Genomic DNA, 18,342 nt, shown 5'->3' on the forward strand with positions numbered 1-18,342 from the left:
GCAGCTGATAATGTTTTGATTGCACAGAACACAGTCCTAATGCATCATTGACTTTATAATTTGTGCAGATTGATGTAATATATGTTTGCACAATTTATTTTAATCACCTATCTCTAGATTCCTAAGTAAATTTTGGAGGCTATGTGTTAAGCCCTTAATATATCCTTCCTTCCTTTTTTTTTTTAACTACTTATTTATTTATTTTTAGAGCGAGGGGAAGGGAGAGAGAAAGAGAGGGAGAGACATCCCTGTGTGGGTGCCCCCTGCGCACCCCCTGCTGGGGCCTGGCCCGCAGCCCAGGCCTGCGCCCTGAGGGGACTCGAACCCCACGCCCCTTTCAGCGCGCAGTCTATTGAGCCACACCTGCCAGGGCTGTACCCTTCCTTAAAGATTGACAATTCTGCAACTTTTCTAAATTAAAAATAAACTATCAGTGCATTTAAAACCTGTAATTCTTATGTAAACTTCCCTGGATATGCATATTATGGTAGCATATGAGTTTTTCTCTAAGTAATTAAACTCTGGGATCTTTGTTAATAAAGCTTTTCATTATGTAGATAACCGGTACTGTGTACAGTATCAGATAATTTCATCATTTTATAGCACCTGTTGAGAATTTAATAATTTTCATATCATAGGCTTATCTTTTGGACCTAGAAACCTCTGGATCTAATAATGCTATAGATTTCTCCCTGGCCCTGTTTTATTTTGCTTAAGCATTAAATGGAAATTGTGTAATGAATTTGTTCCGTATTCCTCAAAATGACTCATTACCACTTTGTAGAGATTGAGGGTTTTGAGAATTACGATGAGAGTTCACTTTTTTGGTAAAGGAATAATTTAGGTTAGAACTTGAGTTGTTAGCAAGACCTTCTGAGTTAAGAACAGAATTGTTTAAAGACAGTTTTTCAAATAGGATTTCTGTCCTTGGGGAAAAATCACGTGCACCATCTGTGCACTGAGCGGGGCCTCGCCTGCGGGTGGGAAGGGCGCGGCCGCACGCAGCCCCTTCCCAGGACAGGCGGCCCCCGCGGGGCCTGCATCCCCGCGGCGTCGGGAGGGCTTGGTCTGCGCAGACGCGCGAGCGCCGTGACTCTCCCCTGCTGCCAGGAGGGCGCCTGGGGGGGGGGGGGGGGGGGAGAGCCAGAGCGCAGGCCAGCGTTTTGTGAGTGTTCTGTAGATGAGGCCGTCACAGCTGCCGTTCTTTTCCTCCCCGACCGCCCTCTGCCCTGCATCCCCCTCCCCCCAGCACCTCCCCCGCCTTTACTTCACGTCCAGGGGTCGTGCATGTAAGTCCTTTGGCGTCTCCATTTCCCACGCTGTTCTTAACCTCCCCCTGGCTGTTCATTACCTACCAATTATGCTGCTTAGTCCCTGCGCCGACCCCCCAGTCTCCTCCTTCCCCCTCCCCACCGATAACCCTCCGTGTGACCTCCATTTCTGTGATTCTGTTCCTGTTCTGCTTGTTTGCTTCGTTTGTTTTGGGTTTTTGTTTATGTTCAGTTGTTGAGAGTTAGGAGTGTGTAGTCATTTTCCTGCTCATGGTGTTTATCTGTGGCTGCTTCTTAGATAAGTCCCTTTCACATTGTGTGCAGGAAGGGCTTGGTGATGATGGACTCCTTTAACTTTGCCTTGAATGGGAAGCACGTTCTCTGCCCTTCCGTTCTCAACGGTAGCTTTGCTGGGTGGAGGGATCTCGGTTCCAGGCCCTTGCTTTTCATCACTTTGAACAGTCTTTCCAGCCCCCTTCTGACCTTCAGGGTTGCTTTTGAGAAATCAGCTGATAATCCTATGGGAGCTCCTTTGGAGGGAACTCTCTGCTTTTCTCTTGCTGCTTTTAAGATTCTGTCTTTATCTTTAACCTTTGGCATTTTAACTATGGTGTGTCTTGGCCTGGGCCTCTTTGGGTCCCACTTGTTTGGGACTTTCTGTGCTTCCTGGACGTGTCTGTGTATTTTCTTCACCAAATTAGGGACGTTTTCTTTCATTCTTTTTTCCAGTAAGTTTTCAGTTTCTTGCTCTTCCTCTTCTCCTCCTGGCGCCCCCGTGATTCGGATGTTGGGACGTTTGGAGATGCCCCAGAGGCCCCTCGTTCTTTTGAATTTGTTTCTTCATCCTGTTCTGGTCAAATGTGTATTTCTTCCTGATGTTCCAAATCGCTGATTTCTTGAACCCCAGTTCCTTCCCTTCACTGTTGGTTGCTTTTGGATTTTTCTTTGTTGTTTCACTTAGTGTGGCCTTCATTTCTTCCCTTATGCTGTTGCCATCCTCCACGAGTTCCTGGAGTGTCCTGATCACCAGTGTTTTGAACTCTGCCTTTGACAGGTGGGCTCCCTCTGTTTCGTTTTACTCTTTTTCTGGGGTTTTGTTCTGTTCTTTCACGTGGGCCCTATTCCTTCGTCTCTTCAGTTTGGCAGCCCCTGTGGGTGTTTCCGTGTATCCGGTGGAGCTGCTGTGACCTCTCTCCTGGCGCACCTGTTGTGTTGTATGGGCAGAACCCTGGGTATTTGCCAGGACCGTGCTGCCCGCCTTACCAGCGTTGTGTCTCGGGGCGGGCAGGGCCGCTGCCTGGCCTCTGGAGGCTTGTCCAGCCCTTGCCCCGCTTCCGGGCCCCCCCCCACTTCCATGGGTGACCAGCGCCCTTGTGGCCGTGGCCCTGGCAGTGCTTCCGGAGTGGGTGGGTTGTGTGTGTGCTAGGGCCGTGCGGGCCCTCTCGGTGGGCTCTCCTGAGAGACCGGCAGTCCCTTCCGCTGCGCCGGCCCCCGCTGATCCTCTTAGCCGGAAGTTACAGGGCGTCCTCTGCCCAGGGCCGGAGCCCTGGGCTGCGCGGTCTGGCCTGGGGCTGGGAGCGCCCGCTCCCCAGGAGGCCCTCCCGGGGTCTGTCCACCACGCACGAGCGTGGGACCACCCACCCTGCCTGCCACGGGCCGCTGCGCCCTCCGCTCCGGCTCCGCATCTCTGCCCTGTCTGGGTGCGTGTGGCATCTTTAAAGGCCTTGGTGGTCAGACTTCCATAGTTCAGTCTTCTGGCAGTTCTGGGTGTTTCTGTTTTGAGGTTACTTGTGATCCTTCTTATGGTTGTGCAAGGAGGCAAAGCATGTCTGCCTGGGCCCCCTTCTTGGCTGGAAGCCTGTCAGCGTCTGTTGTATAGAGCAGCGCCGACCTAGAGTTGAAGGATTCAGGGTAGAGCCCACCAGGAAGGTGAACGTGTCCTGGCAGCGACTCCGGCCTTCCATCCGCTTGGCAGGGCTGCAGTGGTAGGACCTGGCTCCCTGGACGGCTGGCCAGTCTCGTTTCCAGCCCCATGCTGGTTCTCTCAAGCCGATTTCTGGGACAGGCTGTTGGCTGGTCATAGAATAGAATTTTAAGTGGAGAGAGTCATCTTTCTTTGTCACTGTGGGAATTGAGGTCAGTTTCTAAGGCGCGCGTGCGTTGATGCTGCTGAAACAGTTTCTGCATTGATCAAATTTATAAACACCTGGCGTTTGTGATCTGTAGGTCTGATTGCTTCAGCCCATGTGTGCTCCTGGGACACGCATGTGCGGCTCCCCCACGGGAGGAGCATGTGGGGTGGGCCGGGCTCGGGCCCTGCCCCCAACACCTGTCTGGACAAAGAGGGCAGAGTGTGAGGGGTGTCACTGTTTTGGCGGCTGATTTGTGTTTTTCAGTTTCAAGAAGACTTATTTAAAAATTAAGAGTCAATGCCCTGGCTGGGGTGGCTCAGGGGATGGAGCGCCAGCCTGCGAACCAAAGGGCCGCCGGTTCGGTTCCCGCTCAGGGCACAGGCCTGGGCTGCGGGCCAGGTCCCCAGTGAGGGGCGCGCGAGAGGGAACCACACAGGGATGTTTCTCCCTCTTTTTCTCCCTCCCTTCCTGTCTCTCTAAAAATAAATAAATAAAATCTTTAGAAAAATAAAAAACAAAAATTAAGAATCAGGACAGCAGCAGACTGTAACAGCACCCCAACGGGCCATCAGCCGTCTGTTCCTCGAGGGGCGCAGAGCCGTGGCCTTTGCTGCGGCCGAGGTTGCCCCCTCCTGCCTGTCTTGGAAAGGTTCTGCTTGTGTTGTTTTTTTTGTTTTTTTTTTAAATCCTCGCACAAAGGTATGTTCATTGACTTTAGAGGTAGAGGGGGAGAGAAACATCTATGTGAGAGAGACGCGTCGACCGGGTGCCTCCTGTGTGTCCCCCGACCGGGGATCAAACCCGCAGCTGTTCGGTGCACAGGACGACCCTCCGCCCCACTGAGTTCCCGCCCTGTCCCCGCCCCCCGGCCAGGGCTTGTTTGCTTTGTTTTTGACTATTAAATAAAATGGAAACGTGCTGGAGAGCACTGTTGTCTTCACGGACACACCAGGCTTAGCGAGTGCGAACTGAGGGCCGCACGACCCCGTGGGCCTTCTGCCGGCAGCGACCTCCCCCCCCCCCCCGCGAGACGCTTTAGGACTCACAGGTTGGCGTGTCGTCGCCTTCGTGAGCTGAATCCCCAGGTCGCTGGGCGCTGTGACTGCGTCGCTGGCCTTCAGGGTCCTTGTGCCGTGGACAAGGCTGATGTCCTGCTCCCCGCGGCGAGGGCCGCAGAGCGCAGCGGGGGCCCGCCTGGGAGTGCGTCCGGGAGACGGTGTCCCGGCCGCCGGTTCTGCCCTCGGGACTGGGCCTCCTGGGTTTTCTCCTTTTTCACGTTTATGTGTTCCTCCTTCTGAAATCAAATAAAAATTTCTTATTGGATGTATACTTATCATTAAACAATGACCACATCTGTGTACCCATAAATTATGTGCTGAATCCTATACTTTGTATTGATTTTTTTTCAAGAATTAAGGTGGTTGATTTTACTGACCAGATTTTAGGTGAAAAGAAATTATTACTACATATTACTATGGAATTTAGATTTCCAGTTGCCTTTCAAAGTGTGAACTGCGTGTGCTTTCCAGGTTGTATTACTGTAACTGGATATCAGTGATCTCCATTTAGAAACACACCCTAACATCAGCCCGAAGCCACACGCGCGCGCACACACGTAGCAGGAGACGTGACGCGTGTCGCGCTGGGTCGCGTGGTGACCCTGCGGAGCAGCGCCTGGTGTTCGGCACCTGCAGCCTGGACGGTGCTCGGGTGTGGTTCTCAGGCCGTCGTCCACGCGAGCTGTCACACTGGGGCTGAGGGACACTGTAAATCATCCTGTTAGTTTTTGAGCATCGACTTAATCTGACGTGGCAGAACGTGAAGCACATCGAGGGGACAGGACACATGGAGCGGTCACAGTGCTCTGCTCTCCGCGGAGGCGCTGCGCACGGCACTGGCTCGTTTGCCCGTGGACGCTGGGCGCTCCGCACGCGGGCCCTCAGGCCTCCCTGCTGCCTGGGCCTCCTGGGGACCAGGGGCTGGCTGGCGTCCCCTCAAATGAGTTGGGTCGCAGTCTGTGGCGCTGGCCTTGTGTGGGCATTTACGACGTAGGTCCTGTTTACACCTAGGGTGTACACCTGAGCCTTCTCTTCGGGTAGAACCTTGGTTAGGGGGCCTCCCTGGGCCAGAAAACACGATCACATTCGGGGAGAGAGAACGGTCTCTGGTCTCCGCAGTGGCTCCCTGTGGATCTATTAAAAATCATTTCTTACCTTTCCAGTTTTTCTTAACCTTTCACAGTCTTTAGTAAATGTATGTAATTTTTAATGGTTATCTCCATAAACTGCTTTTATCCTATCAAATATTTGTATAGCAGTTGAGTTTCTAATACTGAAAAGGAATTCAGAGAAAAGGAATGTGTTTAGAAAATAAACCCTGCTAATTTTCATGATTTCTTAAAATTTTTACTCTTTGTCCCGGCTGGGGTGGCTCCATGGACCGAGCGCCGGCCTGTGAACCGAAGGGTCGCCAATTCGGTTCCCAGTCAGGGCGCAGGCCTGGGTTGCGGGCCAGGTTCCCAGCAGGGGGCGCGCGAGAGGCAACCACACAGGGATGTTTCTCTCCCTCTTTTTCTCCCTCCCTTGCCCTCTGTCTAAACATAAATAAATACAATCTCTAAAGAAAGGACCTGCTCTTGTGACATAAGGAGAAATGGGGAGCCTTCCGCGTGCGACCGCGAATGAGCGCCCCTCGCTGCGGCCTGCCTTGCGGGGGTTGGCGGTCAGCCCGTGCGTGTCCCCGTCCGCTGTGCCCTCTCTTGGCAGGTAACGGGCTGCTCCACACGCGCCTTCTGGTCGTCGCAGAGCGAGACCCTCGTGAGCTCACGGGCGGGCCCGGGCCGGAGCGCGAGGGCCAGGGCCCGCGGGGACAAACGCTGCGGCCCTGCTCCCCCTGCAGGTCATCACCACCCTGGTGAAGATGCTGAAGGCCCGGGACACGAGGAGGAGCTTCTGCCCCCCGGACCACTGGCTGTCGGAGCAGGAGGACATCCGAGCAGATAAGGTGGCCCCGGGGGACCCCCGCGCGCCCCGCCGGGCACCGTGCGTCGTCGGCTTTCGCCTTCGGGGCGGGGGGGTGGGTATGGCCTTTATAACTGTTGACTGTGTTACTCATCACGTAACTGAACAGCAACAGGAGGCTTTCAAATGTCAACTCTTAGGTCGCCCGATAGAATCACACACCCTGAGTTTATTAATTTTAATTTTCTCTTTTAACCACAAATTATATTGAACCCTGATGATTCTTTGTTGGGTTTAAAGAAAATTTTGCTTTTATTGGTATTACTAGTATAGATTTAGTACTTAAAAGAAAAGAAGTTTATCCTTGATTTTCTAAAGGAACAAATTTGAATATTACTAATATTTAGACCTAAAGCATAGATTCAGTAGTATGTTTTTCAAAATGAAATAGTGTTAACAAGAGCATCAGATGGTTCCATTTTTGGCAGGAAAGGGCACGGCTGGGCAGCTTCGTCTCTCGCCCTTGGGGTGGAGGCAGGGAAGGGAGGGCGGGAGGTGCAGCGCTGTTACCGAACCGTTAGCGAGGGCAGCGCTTGGGGCGTCCCAGAAGCCTTCCTGTGTGGAGACACCAGGACGGGTCCGGTGCCCACAAACAACGGCAGGGCCCGGGGGGGCCTCTGAGCCCTGTTCCCACAGAGAGGAGCGGCCGGGGGTATGGAGGTCGGTCCTGGGCCTAGGGGGACCCACACAAGACAGGCTGGAGCGCGGTGTCTCTGGCAGGCCGCGCAGCGCTGGGGACGGCGTGAGGGAGCCAGGGGCCTCCTGAGGGGCTCTGGCCGGGTAAAGGCGAATGGGTGCCGTGCGGCAGACACGCTTGGTCTGCGACAAGGAGAAGAGCCCCTGGCCAGTTCGGGATCCAAGGACCAACCCGTCATGTTGAATGTGGTCTGGAAAACGCGCTCGGCGCTCAGCCTGCCTCCCTGTGTGAGCGCGGCCTGGGCCGACCCGGTCGCGGGGGACGCGAGGTCCTGCTTGACGTCGACGCCCCCTTGGCCGGTCAGCCGGACCGACCCTACTGCGGGCTCCGTGAAGGTGACGGGCCAGGCAGCCGCGAGGGCCGTCCACACCGGGGCTGCGGGGCTGCGGGCACGAGGCCCGCAAGGCGGGCGCTGGGCCCGGGCACAGGTCCCTGCTGCTCGCCGGCTGCACACGTGTCCCGTGGCATCGGTGGCCCCGGGCTGGCGCAGGTTCTCGACCTCACCGCTGGCCTGCGGCCACTGCCCACACCTGGCGCTCTTGGCCAGTTTCTCACGGGGCTGGGACGAACCCTGGGTGACCACAGCGTGCAAGGAACGGAGGGGCCGCACCCCTCGAGGGCCCAGCTGGCGGGGTCCCTGGGTGGCGGGGTCCCGGGCCTGGAGCCTCTGCAGCCGCATCACAGCCGCGGGGCGGAGGTGGGCCGGGCCGGCGGGAGCGCCTCGGGGTCGGGGGACTGCCGTCGCAGGGGGAGACTGCAGGAGGCAAACAAACCCATTTTTAGAAAATAGCGAGAAAGTGAATATTTGGTAAGAAACTGCGCTTTTTAAGTGTGACACGTTTGCTTTGTGGAGCCCTCTTCCTCATGACAGCCACCCCGTCCCAACGCCGCACCTCGGCACGTGGGACAGCAGAGGCTCCCTCGGGCTAGACCAGCCACAGGGCGGGCGCGCGCAGGACAGGTCGCCCGGAGAGGGCCCGCTCGCCCAGACAGACGCGCCGTCTCAGCCCTGGGGGCGGGAGCGCAGGCGAGCGGGGCCGGCCCGGGGGCGCACTGAGCGGGGTGCTGGTCCGCAGGTCACCCAGCTGTACGTGCCGGCTGCCAGACACGTGTGGAGGTTCCGGCGGATGGGGCGGATCGGCCCCCTGCAGTCCACCCTGGACGGTGAGCTCGCGCGGCGGCCGGGGCGCGCGTGGGGTGTGCGGGGCGCCGGGGGCCGCCTCGAGCCCCCCCCCCGGGGGCGGGGCCGCGCCTCACGCCGGCTGTGCGCTCTGCGTTGCAGTGGGCGCGGAGCCGCCGCCGCTGTCCGTGTCCGAGGAGCGGCAGCTGGCCGTGCTGACGGAGCTGCCCTTCGTGGTGCCCTTCGAGGAGCGCGTGAAGGTAGGGCCGCGGGCCCGTGGGGGGCCCCGGGGGAGCCGCGGGGCGCGGGGTTCGCGTCGCCGGGCTGCGGCGGTTACCGGCGGCGCCGCGGGGCGCGCTCCGACCCGGCGCCTGCGCGTGAACCGGAAACCCTTCCCTCCCGTCGCAGTCGCTAAACGCCTCTCACGCTGTCGTTTTCCATCGTGGGAGCCGTAAGGTGCTTTTGGTCCAGCAAGTTCTGTCTTTTTTTGGAAGTGCAATTTTTTGAAAAAATGTGCTTCTGTACATTGTATTAAAGATATATGTTACACTTTACTTAAAAAGCTACTTTATAAAAAAAATGGACCGGTATCTTAATTTGTCACGTGGTGGTTTTTGACTCCTGCACAGAACTCTGTTTACATCTCTTGTTTCCACGTGTAATTTAAAGCGTTTGCGTGTGTGCACCCAGGTCGCCGGTTTCCTCGCCTGCCCCCTCCGCAGGGGAGCGCGCGCTGAGCTCCCTCTGCTGGGGCTGCGGCGGCGGCGGCTGCGGCTGCTGGAACTTGAGCCCAGGAGACATCCTGGCTCCTGTTGCTGTGTGTGCGCAGCTGTGCGCGGCTGCTTTTCCCTCCACCCCCTGAGGTTTTATAAAGGATTCACAGAAGAAAGTACAAAACGTATACTGTGGGTTGGAATTTTTTTAATTTGTTGTAAAACGGGGAAAAGGAGCATTACAAATGTAGAAATACTACACATTTATAAGTAAGGGGTAGAAGTCAGTATCTGATACCCTGACCTTTAAATGGACGTTACCACTCGTGGAGACGCAGAAGGTAAGGTTTGCTGGGCAGTGTCTCTCCGGGGTGCTTGCGTCTGTACCCGGGAGTCTGTCGGGCCACGTACCCTCCCCGCCCCTGTTTTTCAGATCTTTCAAAGGCTCATTTATGCCGACAAGCAGGAAGTTCAAGGAGATGGTCCGTTTCTGGATGGAATCAACGTCACAATAAGGAGAAATTACATATATGAAGATGCGTATGACAAGCTCTCCCCAGAAAACGGTACCTGCCACTCCCTGCACGTGGGCACGGGGCGGGGGTGGGGCGGGGATGGGGCGGGGAGGCTGGGCAATTGTTTTAGAAAAGGCGATCGTTAAAAAACGAGTGCCCATCATCTGCTCCGTAATGACTCTCTGAAACAGCAGCGTCAGTCAGACGTGGGGCGTGTGCATCACCTAACAAGGCTCCTACAATTCACACATTATCGCAGCCCAAGCTTTTCCCATACTGGGCGCTTTCAGGGCGAGAAGCCCCGCCCCGCTCCCCCGGCCCTGGCCTGAGATTGCCCCTGCCGGCCCGCGCGTCCTCGGTGACCACGTTCCGACACCGATGCCGCGGGTCATCGCTGCCCAGGAGGCGCTGAGGCGCCCGCCGCCGGGCGCCTTCGCAGGGAGACGGCAGCGCGGTGGACGAAGGGGGCTCGTGGCTGCCGCCGCTGGGCCGCGCCCTGAGCCCGGCGGTGCGCTGGGTCATGGGGCAGCGTTCACGCCCGGGGCTAGAGGTCGGCCTGTGGCCGGCATAGCGGTCTTCCCGACTTCAGGACGCAAAGCCTGCGGCGCTGCGTGAAATCGACATTACGTCCGTGAGGGACGCGGGTCGCAGGGCGGGTCTCGTGGCCTCGGCCGTGCCCGTGTGGGGGCTGGGGGACCTCATTTCCTCGGACTGGCGTGGGGTCAGGGTGGCGCTACAGTGAGCTCCTGGCGCCCGCCTCCGTCGTGGGCAGCAGTGGCTGGGGCGGGGGGCTGGCCCAAGAGCCCCTGCGCCCCCCGCCTGCGCTTCTGAGTGTCCCGCTTTCAGGGCAGGCCTTCCCTTGCTGTGTCCTGCGGGGGAGGGGGAGGGGGACTGGGCGAGAGCAACGCCGTAGTCCTCGTGGGCACGCGCGGGCCGCCTCTGCCTTGCTCCCCACCAAGGGGGCCGAGGAGCCTGCCACCGGGGGCGGGCCCAGGCCCCCACACGTGAAGGTGGGGCTGCCGACGGGGACGCGGGAAAACAGCCCCTCGCACGTCCCCAAAGGCGCTGCAAACGAGACACCAGGAGAGGAGGCGAGTGGAACGGAGGGCACAGGGTACGCTGGAACAGAGTTACTACCGAGAAAGGGGAAAACGGGAAACGCATAAAGACACCACGAAACAGACGTCTCAAAGACCCCCCGAACGAGGCAAGTGCTACAGCAGGCTCAGAACCGCGGAACCGGCTCCCCCACCTGAAGTGGACACCCCGCTGGGAAGGGAACGTTGCTGGGTCGTGGAACGCGCCACGACGGTTGGGAGGCTCCCCGCACACAGGTCACCCTGTCTCCGGACGGGGGGCCGAGGGAGGGCGACGTGGTGACCGGCCAGCGGGGCTCGGGGACGGTCTCCCGGGCGACCGCCCTGCAGTGCGTGGGTTGGAGCACCGCAGGGTCCAAGGCAGACGCGGTGGGCGTTGCCCACCAGCGCCCTGGTCGCCCTCGGAGTCTCCTCTGGCAGCGACCTTGAGGCATGTCACTCGTGACAGACAAGTGGTCACAGCTCATCCCTAAGGGCTGGGCGGTAGGAGGTCGCACGGGAAGGTCAGAGAGCCCCAGCCACGGCTCACGTGGCCCTCAGATTGGCTGCTGCGGTGGCTTTTGGTGTTTTACCTGGAACTTGGGATCGCACCTATTTTGTAATTAAATCAGTCACACACTTGATGCAAATAACTGTCTGGAACCTGGTCATCAATGAAAAGCACGTTCTTCGTGCAAGCGCAGTTAGACTTCAACAGGAGGAGGTGTTTAGGCAGAGGAAAGCCCGCGTGTCGGCAGCGGGCGTGGCATTCACTGGGGCGCCCTGACAGGGCGGCCGTGGGCCCTCAGATCCGCCCCGCCGTCCTGGGTCTCCCGCTGCGGGTGGGGACGGCTCTGGCTCGGGGCAGATGCCCTGAGCGAGCTGCAGCTGCGTGGTTTGGGTTCCCGCCCCCGCGCCTCCCCGGCGGCACGTGCCCTTTAACACGGCACACCTGGAGCACCTGGTGTAGCCTCGGTCCCTGCTGGCGGGACAGGGCGACCCGCTCAGCGAGAGGCAGCCAGTCAGCGCTGCCGTCCGCGCGGCAGGCCGCGTGGACGCTCACTGCGGGGCATTCACACCAGGTTCTCTGGCCTGGGGGCGGGGGACAGGGCCACTGCCATGGGGCCACACCCGCTGGCTGCTCGACTGAGCCCACCCCCAGGAGCTGCAAGGCCTCCTGTGCCTGTGCTTGGGGCCGGGACGCTGACGCTGGGGGGAAGGCCGCTGTGTTCGTGGGGACACTGAGGCCCCCCCGCACGGCTCCATCCACGGGCAGGGAGCCTCCCAACCGTCGTGGCGCGTTCCACGGCCCAGCAACGTTCCCTTCCCAGCGGGGTGTCCACTTCAGGTGGGGGAGCCGGTTCCGCGGTTCTGAGCCTGCTGTAGCACTTGCCTCGTTCGGGGGGTCTTTGAGACGTCTGTTTCGTGGTGTCTTTATGCGTTTCCCGTTTTTCCCTCTTTCTGTAGTAACTCTGTTCCAGCGCACCCTGTGCCCTCCGTTCCACTCGCCTCCTCTCCTGGTGTCTCGTTTGCAGCGCCTTTGGGGACGTGCGAGGGGCTGTTTTCCCGCGTCCCCGTCGGCAGCCCCACCTTCACGTGTGGGGGCCCGGGCCGCGCCCTCGCTGGCCGCGGTTTATCCTCCAGCTGCGCTGGCTGGCGTCCATCCCCTGCCCTCGCCCCCTCTCCTCTGCTCACTGCAGTGCTTGCTTTTAATACCTCCCCCCTCCCAGAGCCGGACCTGAAGAAGCGCATCCGTGTCCACCTGCTCAACGCACACGGCCTGGACGAAGCCGGCATCGACGGCGGCGGCATCTTCCGGGAGTTTCTGAACGAGCTGCTGAAGTCGGGCTTCAACCCCAACCAGGGCTTCTTCAAGACCACAAACGAAGGGCTTCTGTACCCCAACCCCGCTGCTCAGATGCTTGTGGGAGACTCCTTTGCCAGACATTACTACTTCCTGGGCAGGATGCTTGGAAAGGTAAGGGCGGCGCGTGGGGGCGATCCCCGGCCACCGTGGCCTGTTGGGGCTGCTGGAGCGACGCGCCCAGACCGGGGCTCAGGAACCACGGACGTTCGCGGCTCACGGTCCCGGAGGCTGGGCGTCCGCGGCGAGGTCGCCCCACGGTGTCGTCTGCTGGGCCCGCTCCCTGGCCCGCAGCGGCCGCCCTGGCGTGGGGGTCCCGGGGGTGAGGCTCTGGGCTTCTCGCCCAGGCGCTCGTGTATCCTGTGGCTCCACCTGGGGGCCTCCCCTCCAGAAACCTGCATCCGGGGGTGAGGGCTCATTCCACGGGTTTCGGGGAACACGGACTCTCAGGCCTGAGCCCGCCTGTGGGAGCTCCGTGGGTGGGAGCGGCGGCCGGGCATCTGGCTGCTGCCCTGTGGGCCCGGCCCCGCCCAGGAAAAGCAGGCGGCTTTTGTTTTGCGTTGTAAGTGATGCCTGGCGTTTTCACGTGGATAAGCGATGTTACGTTTCTGGGTTATTTTGCTTTAGTTTGTTTGCTTCTTTTCACTTTAAATAAACTTAATGTCGATAATTGCTGATTTTGGCAAATGCCCCAGTAAAATCAGAAGTTCAAAGCTCTGCCTAAGCTTCTGTGAATGAGGCAGAAAACCATCCCGGTCAGTCCTGTGGGGGTGGAAAGCCGGGGGTTCTTGAGCTCCCTCCGGCCGAGCGAGCGGCCACCCTGGTCACCTGGCGGGGTCTGCGAGCGCCTGCGGGGGGCGGGGGGCGCACGGAGGTCGGGGCCTGGGCCCCGCTGACCGCCCTCCTCCCCTGCGCCCCCACGGCCCCCACGGCCCCCAGCAGCGGCCCCTGCGGGCGCCCGGCCGGCTCAGAGGACGCCGTCCTCGGACGTTTCCGTCGGCGAGGGGCGCGGTAGCTTACGTGGGCCCGGGAGACAGCACCACGCAGTGTCTGTGGCGCACGCACTGGTAGGGTTGCTGTTGAGCAGCGTTCGCGTCCCGTGTTGCCCGGGGTCCTGGGCGTGTCGTCATACCTTGCAGAGAGGCGGGCGTTCTCCGCGGTGTGTTAGGGACCTTCGTTCGGGGTTATGGATGGCCTGGGAGTGCTTTTCTGTTCCCCTACTTGAAAAGGTGGAGTAGGAACGCCTGACGTCCTGTATTCCCTGTCTGCCCGCTGAACGGTCGGGTGGGTGGAGCGAGGGCTGTGGCCCGCGCGGCCTCTGCAAGCGCAAGGCGGGACGTGCGGGGCCCGAGGGCAGCTGCTGACCCCAGCCGCCGCCGCGGCGCCCGCCGGCTTCCTTCCGCAAAGGCTGTGCTGGAACCTAGCTGGGCCTGATCAGCGCCGAGCGCCCGTGGCTGCTTCCCCGCATGGCAGCAGCGAGCCGCGCGCCCCTCCCACATCCTTGGGCACTCGAGCTCCGTGGTGAGGGGTTGAGTCTTCGTGCCTCAGGCCCTGGCGGAGGTGACAGACTCACCACGGCTCGATGGAGACCGGGACTGCCGAGGTGGCGGGCGGGGGCCCAGGCCCTCGGTGGTGGCGGTGGCCATGGTGTGTGGCCAGGCCGAGGGAAGACTGGACAGTGAACGCGGGGCTGGGCTGCCAGGGGTCTGGATTCGGGTGATTTTCTTAGGACAGCTTTATGGGGACATAATCCACGGGTCACGCAGCTCGCCTGTGGCAGGTGGGTTTCGTACCCGCAGGGGACAGCCACGTGCTAACGTGGGATGTTTCCGCCGCCCAGACGTGTTAGGCTGCCCCCCAGCCCTGCCCAAACCCCCAGCGGGCGCCCGCCGCCATCTGCTGGCACTCGGTTCCAGTGCCTGTGACGCAGACCCGCACTGTCCCCCTTGCAGCTGGCGTGGGGTGGGCAGGTGCCCGTCTGAGGAGCAGCCAGGTTAAAAACCAGTGCCTACCAAGCAGATCACGCTCCTCGTGACGTTTTAGAATAAGGGCTGTTTTGAAATATAACTGACATTTCATAAAATTCAGCCTTTCAAGTGGACGATCCAGAGCGACCATCCCCACTCTAATTTCGGAGCCGTTCTGCCGCCCTGCGGACCCACGGGCTCTGCCCGGGCAGCCGGCGTAACGGGGGCCCGCAGCACGCGGTCTCCGCGGCGGGGCTCCCCCCGCCCGCCTGCTGGGGTCACGCTCCGCGCCTGTCATCGGCGGGTCAGGGCTTCGCGTGGACGAGCAGTGTGTCCTGGTGTGTCCGCTCCCGCCCGTTTGCTGCTGCGGACCTGCGGACGTTCACAGGCCAGTTTCTGTGGGGACGTGGGTTTCTGGAAGCTCACGCGCCTTGGAGAGGAGCCGCTGGGTCCGTGGGGGCCGGGGCCCCGGCCTGCGCCTCCAGACCGGCAGGGGAGGGCCCCCCCCACCCACGCCCCCACCCGCGCCCCCGCCACCGCTGCGCACGTCCGGTGTTTCGCTTTAAGCCCTTCACGTGTTCTCGTTTTGAGTCCCTTAGCGGAGGTACATGCCCTGCAAATGCTTTCATTTTGTGGGTTGTCTTTCACTTTCTTAATGGTGTCCTTTGGAGCCCCAAATTTTTAAATTTGGTGACTTCTGTATTTTTTTGGTGTGGCCTGTGCTTTTGGCGTCTTACCTAAGAACCATCGCCTAAGCCACGGCCACAGGTACTCACAGTGGCACGTTCTGTTCTTCTAAGCGCTTGGTCAGTTTAGCTCGTACACTCGGGCCTGTGATCCAGTCCGAGGTGGTTTCTGTAGGTGCTGCGAGGTGGGGTCTTCTGCCTGGGGGCTCCCGCGCGTCCCGGCACCCTGCTGAGGACCCACTGATCGTAAACGTGAGGGCGACTTTCCGAACCCTCCGCGCTGTGCCCGGGGGCCCTGGGCCTGACCGCAGCGTGGCTCTGCTCTGGCCGCGGTCGGGTCTGCGTGCGGTGACAGGTGGCCGCAGGGGCAGGGCACAGGGAGCGGCCGGCCCCGGGAGGAGCACTGCACCCTCACCGGTGCCGCGCAGGCCTGGCAGCTGCCCCCGGCGGACCCCGGACGGCGCTGCTGTGCGGACGGACGCGCCACGTGGTCTGCAGCTTCGGGGCGGCCCCAGCCTGTCCTCTCCACTGTCCCTCGGGCCGACCTCCCCTCACCTCACGCTTTCGGGGCCAGATCTCCGACCCTGGCCTCGTGCTAGGTCCCCGGCGGGAGTGTCTGGCAGGCCCCATCTCCCTGTGATCATTGGAAGATGGCGTCTCGCCCCCCTCGGCCCCCCACGGCGCGCCTCCGTCGGCCTCCGAGGAGCGTGTTCCTGACGCACCGCGTGGAAACCCGACACTGGATGTGCCGTGGTTCTTCCCGTTCGGGCGAGCCCAAGGGCCTGCTAACCCAGCAGTCACACAGACGCGTTGAAAATGGCAGGGAAGGCGAGGCTGGGTTCTGCTAGGCTGACCCAAAAGCACCCGCTCAGGCCCCCCGAGGGCAGAGACGGGCCACGGGGGGCGTCGTCCCAGGGGCCGGAGTTCAGGGTGGTGAAAGCGGCGTGTTGTTTTCCTTCCGGAACGTGTACGCTGTCCAGTCCTGGCTGCTGCCGAGACAGAGTTGGGGGGCCCGGGCCCGCGGAAGCCCAGGGCAGCGGCTGGTCACGTGGAGTGGCGAGGAGTGGGGCCCCCCGTGGGCTGGCGGGCGGCTCGTGGCTGTGGCGGGGCTGAAGGCGCCGTTTTGGGCGGACGGGGGTGCCTCCCCCCTGGTTGGTGTGTATATCCCTTTAACCAGGTTCCGGGCAGGTGTCCTGGGGGTCTAGTTCGTGTGAGTTCTACCCCAGTGGAACTATTAGAAATGATGATGTTAGGTGAAACCTGTAACAAAACTACCGTCACTTGAGGGTGACCGTTAACCTGTGGTGATTCTACAGAGTGAAGACCTACATAACTTTCTGCAAAGAAATTCCTAAGGGAGCACTAGCCCCGGACACGTCTCCGATGTCCGAGTGACCACGGACGCCCACGCCCGGTGCCAGCGCGTCGGTGGCCAGGCCTGCGGGGGCCTGGCGGGCGGCACGGACAGCGTGGGGCCCGCGCCCAGAGCGGGGCGGGGGGGGGGGGCTGTGTGGTGCGGGGTTGTGGTGTTTATTGGGTCGTAATGTATTTAAATCCCCCTAATGCACATGCCAGTGATTGTCGGCCGTGAGAGCGGGCCGTGCGGCCCGAGCGGGCCTGCCGGGGAGAGGCCGCCGCGCCCGTCGCTCCCCAGCGAGGGATTCCATTAGCAGAAGGTCCCCGCGGCCGGCGCGGCACTTAGTGCCTGTAAATCAGCCGCGCCGGGGCCAGTAAACAGCCCAAGGATGCAGCAATGTCGTCTACAGCTTTTTACAGACAGAGCACCTAGGCCCATTCAAGCCAATTAAGTGCGGAATATTTATTGAAGGAGATCTTTTATCATATTGGAATTCTACTTGAAAATGGCTCCTTTTTTTCTTGCTTTAGAATATTGATTTAATTGGAACAGAACACCTATAAATCAGATTGTTTGTTAAAATCGTGGTCATATATTTCAAATTTTTAATTAGATTGTGAAACGGCTGTGCAGTTTATAATTTTCTGTTTTGGTGGGATCCAGGGTGCCCTTAATGTGCCCTAGGGCGCAGCTGGAGGTGCGTCCTGAGGTTGTTGAGTTGGGAACATCTGTTCTTCGGTGTCACTGGAGTCCGTTACAAAGTGCTCCCCGATCTGCTGGCGCTTCGAAGCCACAGAGCGAGGCGAACGTCAGTGGTTTCAGTGGCCTTGGTCCTCGAGGGGCAGAGCTCCGCTCGCGCAGCCTGGCTCTGAGCGCGGGCTCATGGGTGGGAGATGGGCGTCCTCCCCGCTGCTGCCCGGCTGGTGCGGCGGCCTGTGCGGCCGGCACACCTCCCCCGAGGTCCCTGAGGAGGACAGCCGCTCAGACCTGCGCCAGCAGGTGCCCCCCGCGTGCGCTGAGCCCCCGACTGTGGGCGAGACCTTGTGAGCGCGCCCTTCCTGACCGTCCACGTTTCTGTAAGCAGGAAAGCCAAAGGTCGTTATTTACACGTGTTACTTTATTTGAAGCTCGCCCCTTCTGAGAACGGTGCCTGCATGTATAGCATCCTGACGATCGTGATTTATGTTTTCCCGTTAAAAACAAAGCCATCCCAGATCTGGAGATTATCCTTTGTCAGTCAAGGTCACAGTTTTCTACACAAGTTTCTTTATTTCTTTAAAATTAAACACAAAACAGCCCTTGCTGGTGCTGCTCAGTGGACTGAGCCCCAGCCTGCGAACTGGAAGGTCGCTGGTTCGATTCCCAGTCAGGGCGCAGGCCTGGGCTGCGTCCGGGTCCCTGGTTGGGGGCGTGTGAGAGGCAACCAGTCAGTGTCTCTCCTTCTCTTTTCCCCTCCTTTCCCCTCTCTCTAAAAATGACTAAATAAAATCTTTTAAAAAATACTATTAAACACAAAATGAAAACAGGTGCATTCGTATAGGGACAGTGAGAGCTGTGTGCCGGGGTGCAGTCGCCTCCAGCCCCTGAAAGTGGCGCTGCCGCTCCAGCCGCTCCAGCCTCCCCCGAGCCCAGTCGGCTCCCCGACGGCAGCCTCCGCTCCCGGACGCCACTCTTCGTGGGGGTGGGGGAGCATCGATGGGCTCCTGTCTGTGCCCCCGCGGAGGACTGCGCCTGCACCTAGGCCTGTGGCCTGAGCGGGAGTCCACACGGGACCCTTCGGTCCGCGGGGCGACCCCAGGGCAGCGCCGTCAGGAGCTGAAGCACGTGCGGCGCTGGTCGGGCGCGGGCCGGCGCTGCGTGGAGGCTGCTTTGCGTTTCCAGGCCGCATCAGGCTGTCACCGCGCAACCGGAACCGAGGCCCCCC

At 60.1% G+C, this 18,342-nt stretch overlaps 1 protein-coding gene across 1 annotated transcript in view; it reads left to right on the plus strand.

Moving 5' to 3' along the window:
- UBE3C (ubiquitin protein ligase E3C) overlaps positions 1–18,342 on the plus strand; it is a 72,801-nt gene that overhangs the window by 38,434 nt on the left and 16,025 nt on the right. Inside the window, exons 14-18 of the mRNA XM_054574785.1 lie at positions 6,302–6,406; positions 8,197–8,284; positions 8,403–8,500; positions 9,387–9,519; positions 12,275–12,522. Of these exons, the coding sequence (XP_054430760.1) occupies positions 6,302–6,406; positions 8,197–8,284; positions 8,403–8,500; positions 9,387–9,519; positions 12,275–12,522 (672 nt within the window). The remainder of the gene's footprint in view (positions 1–6,301; positions 6,407–8,196; positions 8,285–8,402; positions 8,501–9,386; positions 9,520–12,274; positions 12,523–18,342) is intronic.

Source organism: Pteronotus mesoamericanus, unplaced genomic scaffold (genome assembly GCF_021234165.1).
Source record: "Pteronotus mesoamericanus isolate MK-2021 breed Mesoamerican mustached bat unplaced genomic scaffold, CSHL_Meso_final contig_265, whole genome shotgun sequence".
Lineage (NCBI taxonomy): Eukaryota > Metazoa > Chordata > Mammalia > Chiroptera > Mormoopidae > Pteronotus > Pteronotus mesoamericanus.